At 46.2% G+C, this 16,630-nt stretch overlaps 1 protein-coding gene across 1 annotated transcript in view; it reads left to right on the forward strand.

Annotated features, from left to right (window-relative positions):
* DDAH2 (DDAH family member 2, ADMA-independent) overlaps positions 1-16,524 on the forward strand; it is a 56,859-nt gene extending 40,335 nt beyond the window's left edge. Inside the window, exons 4-7 of the mRNA XM_081934216.1 lie at positions 4,161-4,234; positions 7,540-7,659; positions 10,840-10,983; positions 14,237-16,524. Coding sequence (XP_081790342.1) covers positions 4,161-4,234; positions 7,540-7,659; positions 10,840-10,983; positions 14,237-14,353 — 455 coding nt within the window. The 3' untranslated portion in view covers positions 14,354-16,524. The remainder of the gene's footprint in view (positions 1-4,160; positions 4,235-7,539; positions 7,660-10,839; positions 10,984-14,236) is intronic.
* Positions 16,525-16,630: the final 106 nt, after the last annotated feature.

Genomic DNA, 16,630 nt, shown 5'->3' on the forward strand with positions numbered 1-16,630 from the left:
CTGCCGGCCAGCTGATTTTTGGGTATCTGCCATGCATGCGCAGGGGGGCAGGATGCATGCAGGAGTCGCGCATGCAAGCGGGTGTGTGTGTGTCACACGCACATGCACGGGGGAGCATTGGAGGGGGGGTTGGTCCATTTTTGGTCCCAGAAGTCTTCAGGGAGGCCTGCTAGGCCCAAAATGTGGGGGGGGGGGTTTGTGCGCAGATGCACGGGGGGCAGGGTGTATGTGGGGGGGGGGTTTGTCATGCGCACATTGCATTATGGGTGTTGGCACGTGTGCGTGCTGTTGGCATGCAATGACAAAAAGGTTAGCTATCGTTGCCCTATACCAGTGGTCGGCAAGCCGCGGCTCGCGAGCCAAATGTGGCTCTTTACACATTTTAATGTGGCTCTTCTGTGTGCCGGGCGCCCGCACCCCTCCCTCCTCTCGGGCTTCGGAGGGAAGCTTCTGCGAGTGACAAGTCTCCCAGGCTGTAATTTGCCGAGCTGTACGCGCGCGCCTGTTTTCCACGGCGTGGAGCAGCGGCGAGATTCTGCGCGGCGAGCGATGATTCCGGGGGCCATCAGTGGGGGGGCAGGGTCCCCCTCGCGTTCCTCATCTTCCCGGATGGCCCCTGGAATCATCGCTCGCTGCGCAGAATCTCGCCGCTGCTCCACGCCGTGGAAAACAGGCGCGTGCGCACAGCTTGGAAAATTACAGCCTGGGAGACTTGTTGTCAATCGCCCGGGCTTTTGCAGAAGCTTCCCTCCGAAGCGTTCCGAGGGAGGGCTGTAAACTTCCCTCCGAAGTCTTGGGATGTTCTGAGGAGCCCCCCAAGGCAAAACGCCGCTGCCAGGTAGTTAAAAGTACGTCTCTGATTCGTCTCTGTCAGTCTCTCTCTGATTCCCTCCCTCACTCCCTCTCTCTGTTCCTCTCTCTGTCTGTCTCATTCACACACACACACACACACACACTGTGGTCACCTTGTTGAGTGTTCCAATCACATTTGAAACACACTCAACAAGGTGACCACAGTGTGTGTGTGTGTGTGTGTGTGAATGAGACAGACAGACAGAGAGGAACAGAGAGAGGGAGTGAGGGAGGGAATCAGAGAGAGACTGACAGACACACACACACACACACACACATACACACACAGAGGGGGAGGGAGGGGGAGGGAGGGAGAGAAAGACAGACAGAGAGAGAGACACACACAGAGTGAGTGATTAAGTGAATGAGTGAGAGACAGACACACCCACATACACAGAGTGACAGAGAGAGAGGAAGGGAGGGGAGAGAGAGAGAGGGAGAGACAGACACACACACACACACACACACACAGAGTGAGAGACAGACACACACACACACAGAGTGACAGAGATGGGGGAAGGAGGAGAGAGAGAGAGAGATACAGAGAGAGAGACAGACAGATAGACACCCAGAGAAAATGACAGAGGGAGACAGAGAGGGAGGGAGGGAGAGAGAGACAAAGAGCCAGAGAGAGAGAGAGAAAGAAAAAGAAAAAAAGAAAGTGGGAGAGAGAGATGAAATTGAAAACAACAACATACAAACCTGACTTACTCAAACTATCCAAGGAAATGCAAGGCCAATGTTCACATTAGTGGTTGTGACTTTGTCAGTCATTGTCAGGATGTAATTTTCTCTACATTGTAAGGCAAATTTTACGGAATTTAACGTTATCGATAAATAATATCATTCTAAAGTTTTTGTTTTATTAGTTGTGTTATTTGTATCCTCCCGACCTATGTGGATACTTGCATGCAGAATATTCTCAATAAAAACTTATTGAAACTAAAAACAGTGTACCATCCTATGTATTTTCGGTTTTAAAAATGCGGCTCTCCAAATAAATTTCAATCGTGGTTTTGGCGAGATTTGGCTCAGTTGAAAAAAAAGGTTGCCCACCACTGTCCTATACTATTCGGAGACAAATAAAGAGCCCTTGAAGAAAGATCCAAAATAGCTTGATATTTTAAAGCAGAAGTGAGCAATTATTTGAGATTCAGAAGCTGCCTTTTGTTTTGGGGGAAAATATTCATTATTTATTCATTCATTCGATTTATTTAATTTCATAGAATGCGGTGAGTCATTCAAATCTGGTGATTTCTGGGATTTCTTGATGTTCTCTGAGCTTAACAATTTTCTTCCAGGTGTTTCTTTTACCAGGTTTGTGCAATGTTAACGAAGCATTTGCAGGAAAACCAACCAGAGAATACCAAAGTGCTGGCAGTTTAATCCTCAGCTGCATATATATTCTTTCCTATTGAAATTTGATAAATGTATATCGGGTGAAATGCTCTGAAGTCTGTTACCGATTTGCTTCGCTCGAACCGGTAGTTTAAAAAGGATTTAAAAAGTTTTTTTAAAAGTTTCCATGATCACGCAGCACAGCTGATTGTCACACAGCTGATCGTCGGAACTTTTTAAAACTTTTTTTTAAGCATTTTTAAGCTACAGGTTCAGGTGAACCGGTAGCATTTCACCACTGATGTATATGGATAGGGTTTGGCTTGCCTAGTCTTTTTTTTAAAAGTTGGATGGGTAGCTCTTAAAAATGTTAAACTGCATTAGTTTTTCTGGGGTCCCTTCCTAAACAAAGATGGGAACTAACACTACTGAATGTTGACAGTGTAAGAAAGCATTTCAGAGATCATGGGGAAAAAAGGGCTGAAGGCCACGTGAAGCCATGGGGCTGCGTTTCAAGGTGTTGATTACCATCTTCAAAGCGCTCCATGGCACAGGACCTAGTTACCTGCGGGATCGCATCCTACCCCATACATCCCTGCGACCAATTCGCTCTCACAGGGAGGGACTCCTCCGGGTGCCGTCCACCAAGCAATGCCAATGGGCGGCGCCTAGGAGTAGAGCCTTCTCTGTGATGGGCCCAACCCTCTGGAATGACCTCCCCCCCGATATCAGAACTACTACCGACCTCCGCTCCTTCCGACAGAAACTTAAGACTCACCTGTTCCAATTAGCTGGCCTGGCCCATTTATAGTCCCATTTTTACCTCCTGGCAAATATTTTACCCTGGGATAGTTTTTAGGGGTGTTTTTTAATGTATTTTTAAATTTTTAAAATTTTAAATCTAACTTTAACTATTGTACAGTAAACTATTGCTACCTCCTCCAGCCACATCTATATTTATTTTATATTTATATTATGTATATTTACTGTTTTTAATATGACTGTACACCGCCCCGAGTCCCTTCTGGGAGGGGGGCGGTCTAGAAATCAAATAAAAGTTAAAAAGTTAAAGTGCAAATTAACTCACCCTAATATTAACGGCTGGGTGACCTTGGGCCAGTCATTTTCTCTCAACCCTAAGAAGGAGGCAATGGCAAACCCCTTCTGAAAAACTTTGCCAAGAAAACTGCAAGGACTGGTTCTAGCAGTCTCTAAGAATCAGATGTGATTGAACAGAAGGACCCACATAAACACCATGTTTTAGGATTGAACACTTACAAATCCTTCTGATGGTGATGCTATCTATCCCACTTTTTTCTAGCTTACCAAGGAGTAGGTTGCGTCTACCCTGTCAAATGCCTTGCTGAAGTCTAAGTGTATTATGTCCACAGCATTTTGCTGGTCTACTAATTTAGTCACTATGTCAAAGAATGAAATAAGATTGGTTTGCCATGATCTGTTTTTAACAAACCTGTGCTAACTTCTAGTTATTAGTTTACTCGTTTCTAAATGTTCGCAGATCTGTTTTTTGATGGTCTTTTCCAGAAGTCCTCTTTCTTATATATGACCATAATACCTGTTAAGACTTTTCTTCCAGTGAAATGTGATGCTTAGTTTTGGTCAGATTTGAGCTGCACAGGTAGTTCTTCACTTACAACGGTTCATTTAGTGACCGTCCAAAGTTACAAGGGTACTGAAAAAAGTGACTTACGCCCTTTTTTACACAGTTAACAACCCCTTGTAGCATCCCCCATGATTGTGTGATCAAAATTCAGATGCTTGGCAACCAGCTCATACTTACGACCATTGTTGTGTCCCAAGGTCATGGGGCAAAACTCAACCAATGTCTCACTTAGCAAGAGAAATGTTGGGCTCAATTGTGGACATAAGTCAAGGACTAGGCTTCTTCAGTCTGGGGAGAGCTTCTTAAGGGCTGATGATCCTGTTCTCCCTTCTTTTCTCTTCCACAGGTAGAGAGTTCTTTGTGGGTATTTCCAAATGGACCAATCACAGAGGAGCAGAGATGGTAGCTGATGCTTTTAGAGTGAGTTGACTTTCTTCGAATGGGCCATCCACATAATCCAAAGATATATTTATACATGGATGCTGGTATACCCCGGATACTAGTCTCAGTTTTTCTTCTCCTGTAGATCTACGTTCTATATTGAACAGGGCCAATTTTGAGAGTATCAGGGGAAAAACCTGATTGTGAGCATAGTTGTACTTAATAACAATTCAACAGACAGCACATCACAAAACTCTCACTTTTAGAATTCAGAGGTTTATTAGAATTTAAAGCATAGCAAACATAGTGTTAAGTAATTAAGCTCCCTGTTAGGAGAGTGAGTATGCAGAGAAGCGTAATAAGAGTGATATGGAATAACACGCACAAACCAGCATACAGAGACACTGAATAGTATAAAATATAGTAGTTTACTATGTAGAAATATAGAGGTATTCAGAGTCCGGTTAACAGTCCAAGTCATACACGGTTCAGTAATTCAGTTGTCAAAATAGTCAGTCTAACACACAAAGTATAGCTAAACAGTAGCAAACCACAATACCTCAAAATACACCGACCAGCTTCTAACAAAACAGAGAGCTAACAGCCATTCTGGCTCCCTCTTATAGCTGCTTGAGGTAACAAACCAATTACATCTCTTAAGCATTTAAAGTAACAGTAAAATAATCATAGCTTATATACATTGCCAAGCCAAGCCTAGGGTTACATTCCTAACACATAGACCACTTATATTAATCACTGTTCTGACCTAGGCTTCCCCAGCAGCCAAAAACGACTCCTCATCCCGATAAAACCCAGCCCACAGTCTTTCAAGATAGTTCACAATTACTGATCTTTATCAGGCTTGGAGAGTTTGGTTTGGTTTGGTTTATTTGGATTTATATGCCGCCCTTCTCCAAAAGGCGTACAACATTAAAAAACACACATCCCAAAAGTTAAAAAATATTAAATCCATATCCAAAAAAGCAAACCGCATTTTAAAAAAACAATACATTTAAAATAAGTTAAAATTAAAATTAACAGGCCAGGCCGGCTTGCTGGAAAAGCCAACTTTTTAGGGCGCATCGGAAGGACTGGACGTCGGGGATTATGCGAAGCTCCGGGGGCAGCTCATTCCAGAGGGAAGGCGCTCCCACAGAGAAGGCTCTCCCCCTGGGGGTCACCAGCCGACACTGCCTGGCCGACGGCACCCTGAGGAGGCCAACTCTGTGGGATCGTACTGGACGGTGGGAGGCTACTGGTGGCAGTAGGTGGTCTCGCAGGTACCCTGGGCCTAAGCCATGGAGTGCTTTAAAGGTCATAATTAATACCTTGAATCGCACCCGGAAAACAACCGGCAACCAGTGCAGGCCGCCTAAAAGGGGTGTAACATGGGAGCACCTAGGTACCCCCATGACAACCCGCGCGGCCGCATTCTGGACCAGCTGAAGCCTCCGGGTGCTCTTCAAGGGCAGCCCCATGTATAGAGCATTGCAGTAGTCCAGGCGAGAAAGGACGAGGGCATGAGTGACTGTGCACAGAGCATCCCGATCCAGGAAGGGGCGCAACTGACGTACCAGGCGAACCTGATAAAAGGTCCCCTGGTCACGGCCGTCAGGTGTTCTTCTAAACTAAGCCGCGTATCCAGGAGGACTCCCAGATTGCGAGCCTTTTCTGTTGCCAAGCCGATATCTTTCAGACACCACAATACTTGGCAAGAATGCAGGAATGAACTAATTGCCTCCTGCAAACAGTCCCCCCCTTTCAATCCTTTTTTATTCCCTATCGGAGGGGCCATTCACCATCCAGTTGTGGCCTTACTCCCAAGTCGACCCTTGTTCCTTAGCTGTTCCCTTCATCCCCAACCTCCTCACTGTCCGAATCTGCTGCCAGCTCCCTTGGCCGCTGGCGGACCACAAGAATCACATTGCAATGAGGGTCAATTGGACAAGCAGTCAAAAGGGATGGCTTGAGGCCAATTGTCAACTTCCCATTATTCAACATTTCATTATATACCTTAAACCCCCCCCCAAATCACATGACTTTGGGGATTCTTCCTGCCTGTCCTAGTAACAGGGCCAGTTGTCCATTCCTCCAACCGAAATGTTGCAACCCAGTTATTTTTTACACGTACTTTTAAGTGCACACTTCCTTTTGCCCACAACATTTTGCATGCCAAGCAGCTGCCAGTGCTGCAAAGCACCATTTTGACGTACTTAAAGTTCACAATTTCAGCACCCAGATTGACACTGATTTTAATTCAGACCCTTCGGCCCTTAATATACACGATAGTGCAGGTGAGTAGGCCCTTATTTTAAAAAAAGCAAAGGTGTACATTTAAACATTTTCCCTTACAAGAGAATAACATGATGTAGAAACAATAACGATAGTAAAAAAAAACATTATATCTCAAAGATACCCGAAAGATACTTTCTTGGTTTTTGCCCCCTTGAAAACGTTTCGCTTTTCATCCAAAAAAACGTCTTCGGTTCTTGTATGAGAAGTGGAATGTTTTTTTTAAAAAAACCAAGAAACTTCAGTTGCCTTTTGGAAAATACCTTTGAGACCTGCATGATCGAGAATTTCCCATACATTACTTTTCCAAACTGGGATTTTTTTTCACTTTAGGGGGAATTCCCTCCCACCACCACCACCATCAAAGAACTCCTATGAAGATGCTCAGGGTAGAGGATTCTGAGACATAAACAGGCTTTCTCAACCCAATAATCCATTGCAGAGTGCAGTCCTTTTTAACGCAACCAAGTTAATTGAGAATAATAGGGATGCTAGTCCCAAATGGGTGGGAGGCAGATGACATATACCTCACAAGGACTGCAAAACTTTGCCGTTAGCTTTGAATGCTTTAGAATGGAGAACTTCAGGAATACAGTCCAGTGTATACAGCTAGACCAGTGATGGCTAACCTTTTTGCCATCGCATGCCATAAGTGGGGGGAGCACAGGGGGGGTCGTGCGTGCGTGTGCCCACACTCCAGGGCATGTGCACGCTCCCCCGGCTTTAGGCATGCGATGGCACAGTGGACCTGTTTTTCACCCTCCCCAGGCTCCAGACCCTTTCTAGGAGCCTGGGGAGGGCGAAGAAGGCCTCCCCTCCCCCCGAGGCCCTCCAGAGACCGAAAACGGCCCGTTTGCCAACTTCCGGTCGGAGTGAAAGGTCCGGTTTTTTGCTCTTCCCCAGGGTCCAGAGCCTTTCTAGGAACCTGGGGAAGGTGAAAAAGGCCTAATGGGGTAAAATCATGTACTAGATAGGAGGTATGAAAGAGAAGAGGTGTTCTGCAGAGGCCCCTGAACCTTTGCAGAAGCTCAAGCAATTTTCTCTTCCTGAAGGATTTTGCTGTGTCTACCGTTCCTGTCTCGGGCACGTTGCATCTCCGCAGCTTCTGCAGCATGGCGGGACCGGACACCGTTGTCATTGGCAGCAGTGAAGTGGCCAAGAAAGCCATGAAGGTAATTCCTGGAAACTCCCAAGATCTTTTCCTTAAAGAGCCCTCAGGTTCTTAGGTCGATCCTCTCCTAGGGAAGAACCCTTCTTCCATTCATCCCACTCCCCAAAACGACCTCGTCCAATAGCCATCAATGCTGGCAATTGTAGAGGACAAGGAATTTCTTGCAGGTAAGTCATCCTCTTCGGAAGAGAAACAGAGCAAGCCAGCAGAGGGAGTCGCTGCTCCATTTCATGCCCAAAGAAATGCAGTACTGCTAGTCCTCGACTTAGGACCAGTTGCTTAGCAACCTTTTGAAGTTACAATGGACCCCCCAAAAAAGATATAATCCAGATTCAAAGTTCGGGTGGCCATCCCTAATCCCCACAGTCACATGATCACATTTTGGGTGCTAGGCAACCGGTTAAACATTTACACGGTGGCGCAGTGGTTAGAGTGCAGTACTGCAGGCTACTTCTCCTGACTGCTGACTACCAGAAATTTGGCAGTTCGAATCTCACCAGGCTCAAGGTTGACTCAGCCTTCCATCCTTCCAAGGTGGATAAAATGAGGACCCAGATTGTTGGGGGCAAATATGCTGACTCTGTAAAACCGCTTAGAGAGGGCTGTAAAAGCACCGCGAAGCGGTATATCATTTTAAGTGCTATTGCTACAGCTACCTGCAGTCACAGGATGGTGATTTAGGTTATTTTTTGGTGAGGAACTGCTACACCCAAAAGAAAAAAAAAATGCCCATTGCAGACAATGGGTTCGTTTAAAGATTGCTCGGGGGGGGGGGGGGGGGGACCGAGTCAGCTCTATGATGACCTGCTTAACAACTGACACAACGTATAACCATAAATCCTGCTTCAATTACGGTTGTAAGTTGAGGCCTACCTGTAAGGTCCACAGAAAATTCTGTCCTATATCTGACAGGCAAGGGGGGGGGAGCTTTTTTGGGGGGTGAGGTTATGGGTTTATTTTCAAAGTTACGGCCGTATATTCCAACACAAAGCAGACTAGCCACTTTGCTTGTTTCTTGGACGCTTCGGAGGTTGGCTAAATAAAGCTTAAGACCAGCATGACTTTCCTAGAATAGCTGTTCCAGTTTCTCAAGCAAAGGCCTGTCAGTGATAATCATCTCCAGCACCCATTATTCAAGAGATATACTGACAGGAAGATTTAATTTTGTTTTCGCAATTAGTTAGTATTCACAGCCTCGCTCTCCACGAATTTCTCCCTATCGGAGACTGCTTTGGGTTTTATTGTTTGATTTAAAAAAAAGAACAGGCCGAAGCTTTTTATAAATAATAGTTTCCAAATATATTTGCTGAGGGTACATTCTGCAGAATAATCTTTCTTCAGGGGGAGATTGGCTTGTCCTCACGGGCCTGAATTGACCACTGATCTGGTTCTTTTACATACACGTAGTCCTCAATGTTGGATGTGATGGCTCAATGGCTAAGACGCTGAGCTTGTCGACCAGAAAGGTTAGCAGTTCGGAGGTTCGAATCCCTAGCACTTCGTAACGGAGTGAGCTCCCGTGACTTGTCCCAGCTTCTGCCAACCTAGCAGTTCGAAAGCACGTAAAAATGCAAGTAGAAAAATAGGAACTACCTTTGGTGGGAAGGTAACAGCGTTCCGTGCACCTTCGGTGTTTAGTCATGCCAGCCACATGACCACGGATATGTCTTCGGACAGCGCTGGCTCTTCGGTTTTAAAACAGAGATGAACACCGCCCCCGAGAGTCAGGAACAACTAACACATTTGTGCGAGGGGAACCTTTACCTTTACCTAATCCTCAGTGTATGGCCACCATTGAGCCCCAAATTTCCATTGCTAAGCGAGATAGCTGTTAAGTGAGTTTTGCCCCAATTTACCTTTTTTGATAAGGTTGTTGAGTGACTCACTGCAGTTGTTAAATAGTAACACGGTTGTTAAAGGGAACCTGGCTTCCCCATTGACTTTGCTTGTCGGAAGGTCGCCAATGAGGATCACGTGACTCTGACCGTCATAAATATGAGCCAGTTGCCAAGCATCCAAATTTTGATCACAAGACCATGGGGATGCGGCAACTGTTGTACGTGTGAAAAATGCTTGTAAGTCACTTTTTTCAATGCCGTTGTAACTTTGAACAGTCACTAAATGAACTGTCGTAAGTCAAGTACTACCTGGGTCTGATTTAAGAAGGCAGTTTTGCCCAGTTTCCCTGAGAATTCAAACTGTATAAGAAAAAGGAAAGCCGGAAATGAACCAAAGGTGCTTTTTTTTTTTTTCAAGAGGCAACTGGACTTTCTGGGTTTTCTTTGAAGACGTTTTCGCTTCTCATCCAAGAAGCTTCTTCAACTCTTCTTCAAAGAGAAGCTTTTCTCCTTCAAAGAAAAACCAGAAAGTCCTGTTGCCTCTTGAAAAAAAGCACCTTTGGGACAACCATGATCTGCATGGCTGAGAATCTCCATAGACCAGGCATGTCCAAAGTGCGGCCCGAGAGCCAAATGTGGCCCTTTTTCAAATTTCAAGCAGCCCGCAGCCTCTTCTCCCCACTGGAATTATTTGTTTAGTCTTTCATAAAATACCGTATTTTTCGAAGTATAAAGATGCATCTTTTTCCCCTCAAAAAAGAGGCTAAAAATCTGGGTGCATCTTATACACTGAATACAGCATTTTTTGCCTCCCAAAACTCTGCCCCCTTCACCAAAATGGCTGTGCAGAGCCTGTAGAAGGCTTTCAGAGAGCTCTTGGGGGCTGCGGAGGGCATAAATGAGCAAAAAATTGCTCAACTTTGCCCCCCCTAGCCCCCAGGAGCACTCTAGAAGCCTCTTAAAGGCTATTCATGCCCTTTAAAAAAAAGGCCCATTTTCGTGGGAGAGTGCCAAAACTTTTTTTTTAATTTGCCTCTTCAAAATCTTGGTGCATCTTATACTCCGAAAAATACGGTAGTCAGTTCGCATTTAATGTTAAGGGTTCAAAGAATGTCAGGCTGAATGATCGGCCCCACACATTTTCACCTCACCAAATCTGACCCTCCTTGCAAAAAGTTTGGACACCCCTGCCACAGACATTCGGAAACGAACCAGTTCAAGAAAGAGTGGCATGAGGATGGATAGTGGAGACAAAACGAAAATTACGTTTTCGAGGCAATCTTGATTAGAGCTGTAGATGAGTTGAATTCCTCTAACTACTCCCCTTCTTTTTTCTTCTGAAGACCATGGAACAATTAACTGATCACCACTACGAAACACTGACAGTTCCTGATGACCCCGCTGCTAATTGTATCTATGCTCGTCTGGGGCAGAAGAGTAGCGTTCTTTTGCATCGCAGCACTGAAGAATATCCAAACAGTGTGCAAGTAAGGCGAAGGGGAGACTTGGGTCTTATGGAAGGATGGGGTGGAGGCTTTTGGGAGGCTATCTGCAGCATTTGATTGACAGATCGATTGTTTATGCGCCATCAAGTTGTTTTGAATCTTAATGACCACAGAGGTGGACCTTCTCCAGAATTATTTGGCCCTTCAGGACTTCCAAAGGTCCATCCGTCACCACTGCTGGTCGTCCTCTTTCTTTCACTTTTTCCATAATTACCAATTTCTAAAAAGTTGGCCAGGTACAGAGACAAAGATGACCTTGAGTTTCTAAGAAGAATGCTATTATGGCTACATATCACCCAACTCCGTATAATCCCTCCTCCCATTTTCCTTTACTCAAGGAAAGCTCTTCTAGTCTCACTTTAGGTGATGACTTTGGGCCAGACACTCTGTCAGGGTTCCAAATAGCATCCAAAATTAAATCAGAATCCAAGGCAAAGGATTCCTCTAAGTTCCAATCTATTAAAAGAGCCATGTTGGGAAAACTGGAATCTGGAAGTTTCCAGGTTTTCCCACCCAGTTGGAAGTTCAAGATCCTGCCCCCGCAAGTCCATCACATGGTCCAATCTTCCACTGCCACACTGGCAGCTTCCACCCATCCATTTCCGGCCAGGTACAGAGACAAAGATGACCTTGAGTTTCTAAGAAGGATGCTATTATGGCTACATATCACCCAACTCCATATAATCCCCCCTCCCATTTTCCCATGGTAGAAAATGAATAGTAGAAAGTGTGGCAGGCCTGAAGTCCAAAAGGAAAGATGGCTTGCAGACCTGACACACACACACACTCAGCCCAACCCACCTTACGGGATTGTTGTTGTGGGTAACATAGGAGGAGGAAGGAGTATTAGGAATGTTCTCTGCCTTGAGTTATTTATAAAAATGATAAAGGCAGGCTAAAAAACCCACTAGCTGTCAGAACGTACATGAAAATTACTTAATCGCATAATGCTTGGACAGGCTGAACTATAGTTTCAACAGGGAAACTATGAGCACCCTAGACTAAGCTAAATCCAAAAATTCTAGGAAATTCCTCAGACAAATCATCCACCCCAGAGATAAACCACATTTAAACACTATTCATAAAAGGCAATAAAAAGCTAAGAAAAGAACAAAAATTGTACATTGCCAGGAGTCATTGCCAGGAGATGAGTGGTTCAGAAATGTGATGACGATAGACAGACAGACGTAGAGGGAGGGAGAGAGGAGGGGAGAGGACTGGAGCACATCCCTTCTAGCAACCAACATCCAGATAAGCAGGGATTAATAGCAGACAAACAATGAAGTAGAAAATACTATTCAAGAAACTACTAAGGAGAAAACTATAACCCCACCAACACTCGCAGGGCAAGCGACTCAGAGGTGGGTTGCTCCCGGATCGGCGAACCGGTAGTAGCGGCAGCGAGAGGCTCCGCCCACCCGCCCGGACACTTCCGCGCATACACACACAAGCGAACCGCTGGTAAAAAAAAACAACGGAAACTCACCACTGAAGCTACTGTATATAAACCAGAGGGCAAAGTGGTACACTCTGTTGCTGATCATGTTCCCTAGTCATGGAATGAAACCTCTGCAAGCAAACAACCAAATTCAGAGAGCACCAAGCCCCCCCCCCCCTCAGTTCAATCCTGAGCTACCAATAATTCCCTTCTATTGGGACACATTTTGAAATATCAGGAAGGTTCTTATGCTGTGCCTCCTCAAATACCAGCGTATACTCAGAAAGCTCCCTGGGAGCCCATCCCACTTGGTTAAGACGTTAAAATTAAATAGGAAACTGGCAGAGTGAAAATGAGATGCGCTAGAGGCATTGGTATGATCCCTGCAGTCAAGCCCCAGGCAGCCTGCCAAGATCAAGCAAGCAAGAAGCGCAGATCTCTATAAGGCCTCTTAATCTTGGTCTGGAAAAGGTGTAAAAAAATGACATAGTTTATTTGAGGGCACAGGCTTCCATGAACTGCAAGTCACCTCATCCAACCCACTGTTTGTTGAGGTCTGGTGAAATAACCCGAGACCTTTTAATGTAAGTGAGTTCAGCAATCTCTTGATCCATTTTGATGTTTCAGCAGAATTCTGGGAGTTTCACACATCTTCAAGTAGCCAAGAGAACAGAATAACAGAGTTGGAAGTGACATTGGAGGTCTTCTAGTCCAACCTCCTGGTTGAACAGGGAACCCTAGACCAGTGTTGGCGAACCTTTTCGGTACTGAGTGTGTGAGGGCGCATGAGGGGAGCACCGAAAACCGGAAGAGCAGCTCCCTGGCGCGCACGTTGCGGAAGTGCTGGAAAACAGAAGAGCAGTTCCCTGGCGCGCATGTGCACACCAGGAAGCTGAGCTTCCGCTTTCCGATGTGCACATACTGGTCACCCGGTCTTCCAGTTTCTGGTGCACATGCACGGGTGAAAAACAGCTGGCCGGCATGCATGTGTATGCCAAAAACCGGAACCTCAGCTTCTTGGCGCTCTTGTGCGTGCGAAAACCAATTGGCCGGCACGCATGTGTGCGCCGGAAACAGGAAGCTCAGCTTCCCAGCATGTGCATGCACGCCAGGGAGCGGCTCTTCCGGTTTCTACCACTCTTGTGTGCTCGAAGACCAACTGGCCGGCGTGCTGGAACCCGGAAGAGCAACGGGCAACGGCTGGCGTGTCTGGAGAAATGGCTCTGCATACCACGTGCCATAGGTTGGCCATCACAGGTATAGAGTCTCCTGCTTGAGCAGAGGGTTGGACTAGAAGACCTCCGACCTTCCAACAGGGGTGAATTCCAGCTGCTGCTACTGCCAGTTCGCTCAGGGACGTGTGTGTGTTTTATGCGTGCTATGCACAGCATGAAAAAAATTGCTTCGCATGCGCAGAAGCGGTTCGGGGGCGTGGCAGGCTAAGTGACTACCTGCTCACCCAAACCAGTCTGAACTGGTAGGAACCCACCTCTCCCTTCCAACTCTATTATTCCGCATTCTGTACCCCCAAAGACGCTGCTGGGATGGCAGAGAACATCTCAGAAGCTAATTTATGTTTTGTAACTGTGGTGGCGGCCATTTTATGAGCGGGAATGTCTCTGAAATCAGTTGCGTTGTGAGTGCGTTGTGAGAAAGTTTTGAGATTGCTACATCTCAAAATGTCAAGTGTGGCTCCAGTTCAGAAAATATGGTCTGTTCCTGCTTAAAAGAGCCGAGTTAGGAGGGGTTGAATTTGTAAAGAGAAATAACACGTTTCTGTTTTGCTTGTGTTCTCAGCCTTTTCAGAAGCTTCCAGATTACACCCTGATCCCTGCGGCGTGCACAGAAGTAGCCAAACTTGGTGGGACTCTCACTTCCTGCTCTCTTCTCATCAACAAGAAGCTGGAGATCTAGTGCCTATAGATCCACACAAAAATACAGGTTCCCCCAGTTCCTGGAGCCCTTTCCTTGTTTTCTTTGCGCAGAGCAATGTAGCTTTTTCCCCCCTCTCCAATTCCTTACGGAGCAGAGTGCCACCCTAATTCCCACCTCGGCTAATTAGCTGACATTTAAGTTTGGCATCTGTTTCTCTCTTAATTTACATTGGACCTTCTCTCCCTCACCAAGTCCTACCTCTCTTTACTTTCTCTCTTTACCTTTGTTTATGTTACCCTTTAGAACAGGGGTGTCAAACTCAAGCCCTGGGGGCCAGATCCAGCCCGCGGGGTGCTTAGATCTGGCCCACTGGGCTGCCCTGGAAACAGCGAAGGATCGGCCCGCGGTGCCTCTGCCAGCAAAAAGGGAGCTTGGGAGGGCTGTGTGCTCTGTTTTCGCTGGCAGAGGGTTGCTGGAGCCCATCACAGGTGAAAATGGAGCTCTGGAGCCCGTTTTCACTGACAGAGCTCTCAGGCCGCCACAGGCGCCCCTGACACGAGTGACATCATGCTGGCCACGCCCCCTGGCCACGCGCCCCAGCCCCCCCCCAAGGTCAAACACAGCCTTGATGCGGCTCTAAATGAAATTGAGTTAGACACCCCTGCTTTAGAAATATTTTTGTACCCCGGCATAGATAAGGGTTTATATCTCTTGCTCCCCAAACTTAATAAAAGCCACATCAGGAAGCTTGGCCCTTCTGCGGTTCGTCAGTAACTCCGATTTTAATAAGGTTCTCAATAGGCTTAACAGTGGTGCTTTCTTCTTCTTCTTTTTCCTTTGTCAATGAGAGGATTTTGTGGGACAAGATTATTGCAATAGATCCTGAGATATAGTTGTGGGCAGCCTTTTTGGGAAGATCCTTAGGAGCTTCCATTGTGAAGTCTGCATCCAAAATGGTGGCCAAAATAGGACCTTTGTTTTTCTCTCTTTCTATATCATTATATTAGTTTTGGAGAAGAGAGGTATTTGTGTAGCCAAGGTCTGCTTGCGATTGTTATTGCAAATGAGCCTTTGGCAGACAAATCATCTTCCATTGTTAGAGAACTGGATAATTCTAATACTATTGGTATTACAGGTTAGGAGCAGGGGTGGGTTTAGCAACTGGTTCTCTCCCCGATTGCTGGGTGGGCGTGGCCATGGTGGCTGTGGCCTACACGGCCTCCTGCACCATGGAGGGGGGGACCTTTTCACCCTCCTCAGGCTCCGGAGGCTTTCTTTGAGCTCTGGGAGGGGAAAAATGGCCTCCCCCTGGCTCTGGACTGGAGGCTGGAAACTTCCGGAACTTCAGGGAGGCCCCGTTTTTTTCAACCTCCCAGAGCCTCCACGCGGTCCCTGCACTTACCTGGCATCCAAAACGGGCCGCGTGGAGACTCCTGGGAGGGGCAGAGTGGGCGGGGCCAGCCAGTTCTTGCAACTACCAGTTTGATGAACCCAGATGCAAAGTTCGGTTCACCCGAACCGGCTGAATCCCACACCCGATTAGGAGGCATCCCTAACCAGTAATGGTGGAAATCTAACACTTCCTATGTCCTGGCAGAAATCTCAGTGGTGATAAAGGTCCACATGGCCTTCATGCCTCTGAAATGTTCTCAAAAACTTCACAAGCAGCAATAGAGGAGAATATCTGCAGCTCAGGGTTGAACTGAGGAATGTTTGGTATTCTCTGAGCTTGGTTGTTTCTTGCAGACGTTTCATTACCCCAGCAGGTTACGTCATCAGTTGGGTAAAAGAAACGTCTGCAAGCAGACAACCAAGCTCAGAGAACAGCAAGGACTCCACAACTTCGTAAATGGTATCTTATATCTCTGCTTAGCCTGCTGTATAGCATGGTGCTTTTAATTTCGGGATTCTTGAGAGTGTAGAGTGATTCTCCACTGTTTTCCCAGCTCACAACAGTTTTCCTTCATGCCACTTGTGTGAAAACTCACAAAACTAAAGTCATCAACCGAGGAGACATTTCCTTCAATGGCACCACGTTGTGTATTTGTGTAACGTGGATAAGGGGCCCTTGTAGCAATGTTCTTGAGAACAATTCTGCTGGTGATCAGTTCTAGGAGCCTAGACGATTCACTCACCGCCTCTTTTAACCTTCTGTGGCATCAGTTTTTTTTAAAAAAGTAAAAATAAATAAAAGACTGCCAACAACTCGATTTCTTAATGGGTCTCTCTTCTTTGGTTTCCTCCTTGGATTTTTAGTTCACCCTACCATCGTCCAAATGAGGAGCTTCCATTTTAACAACATTCTTTTATACAATT

This window comes from Natrix helvetica (genome assembly GCF_964273705.1).
Source record: "Natrix helvetica genome assembly, chromosome: 1".
NCBI classification, from domain to species: Eukaryota; Metazoa; Chordata; class Lepidosauria; order Squamata; family Natricidae; genus Natrix; species Natrix helvetica.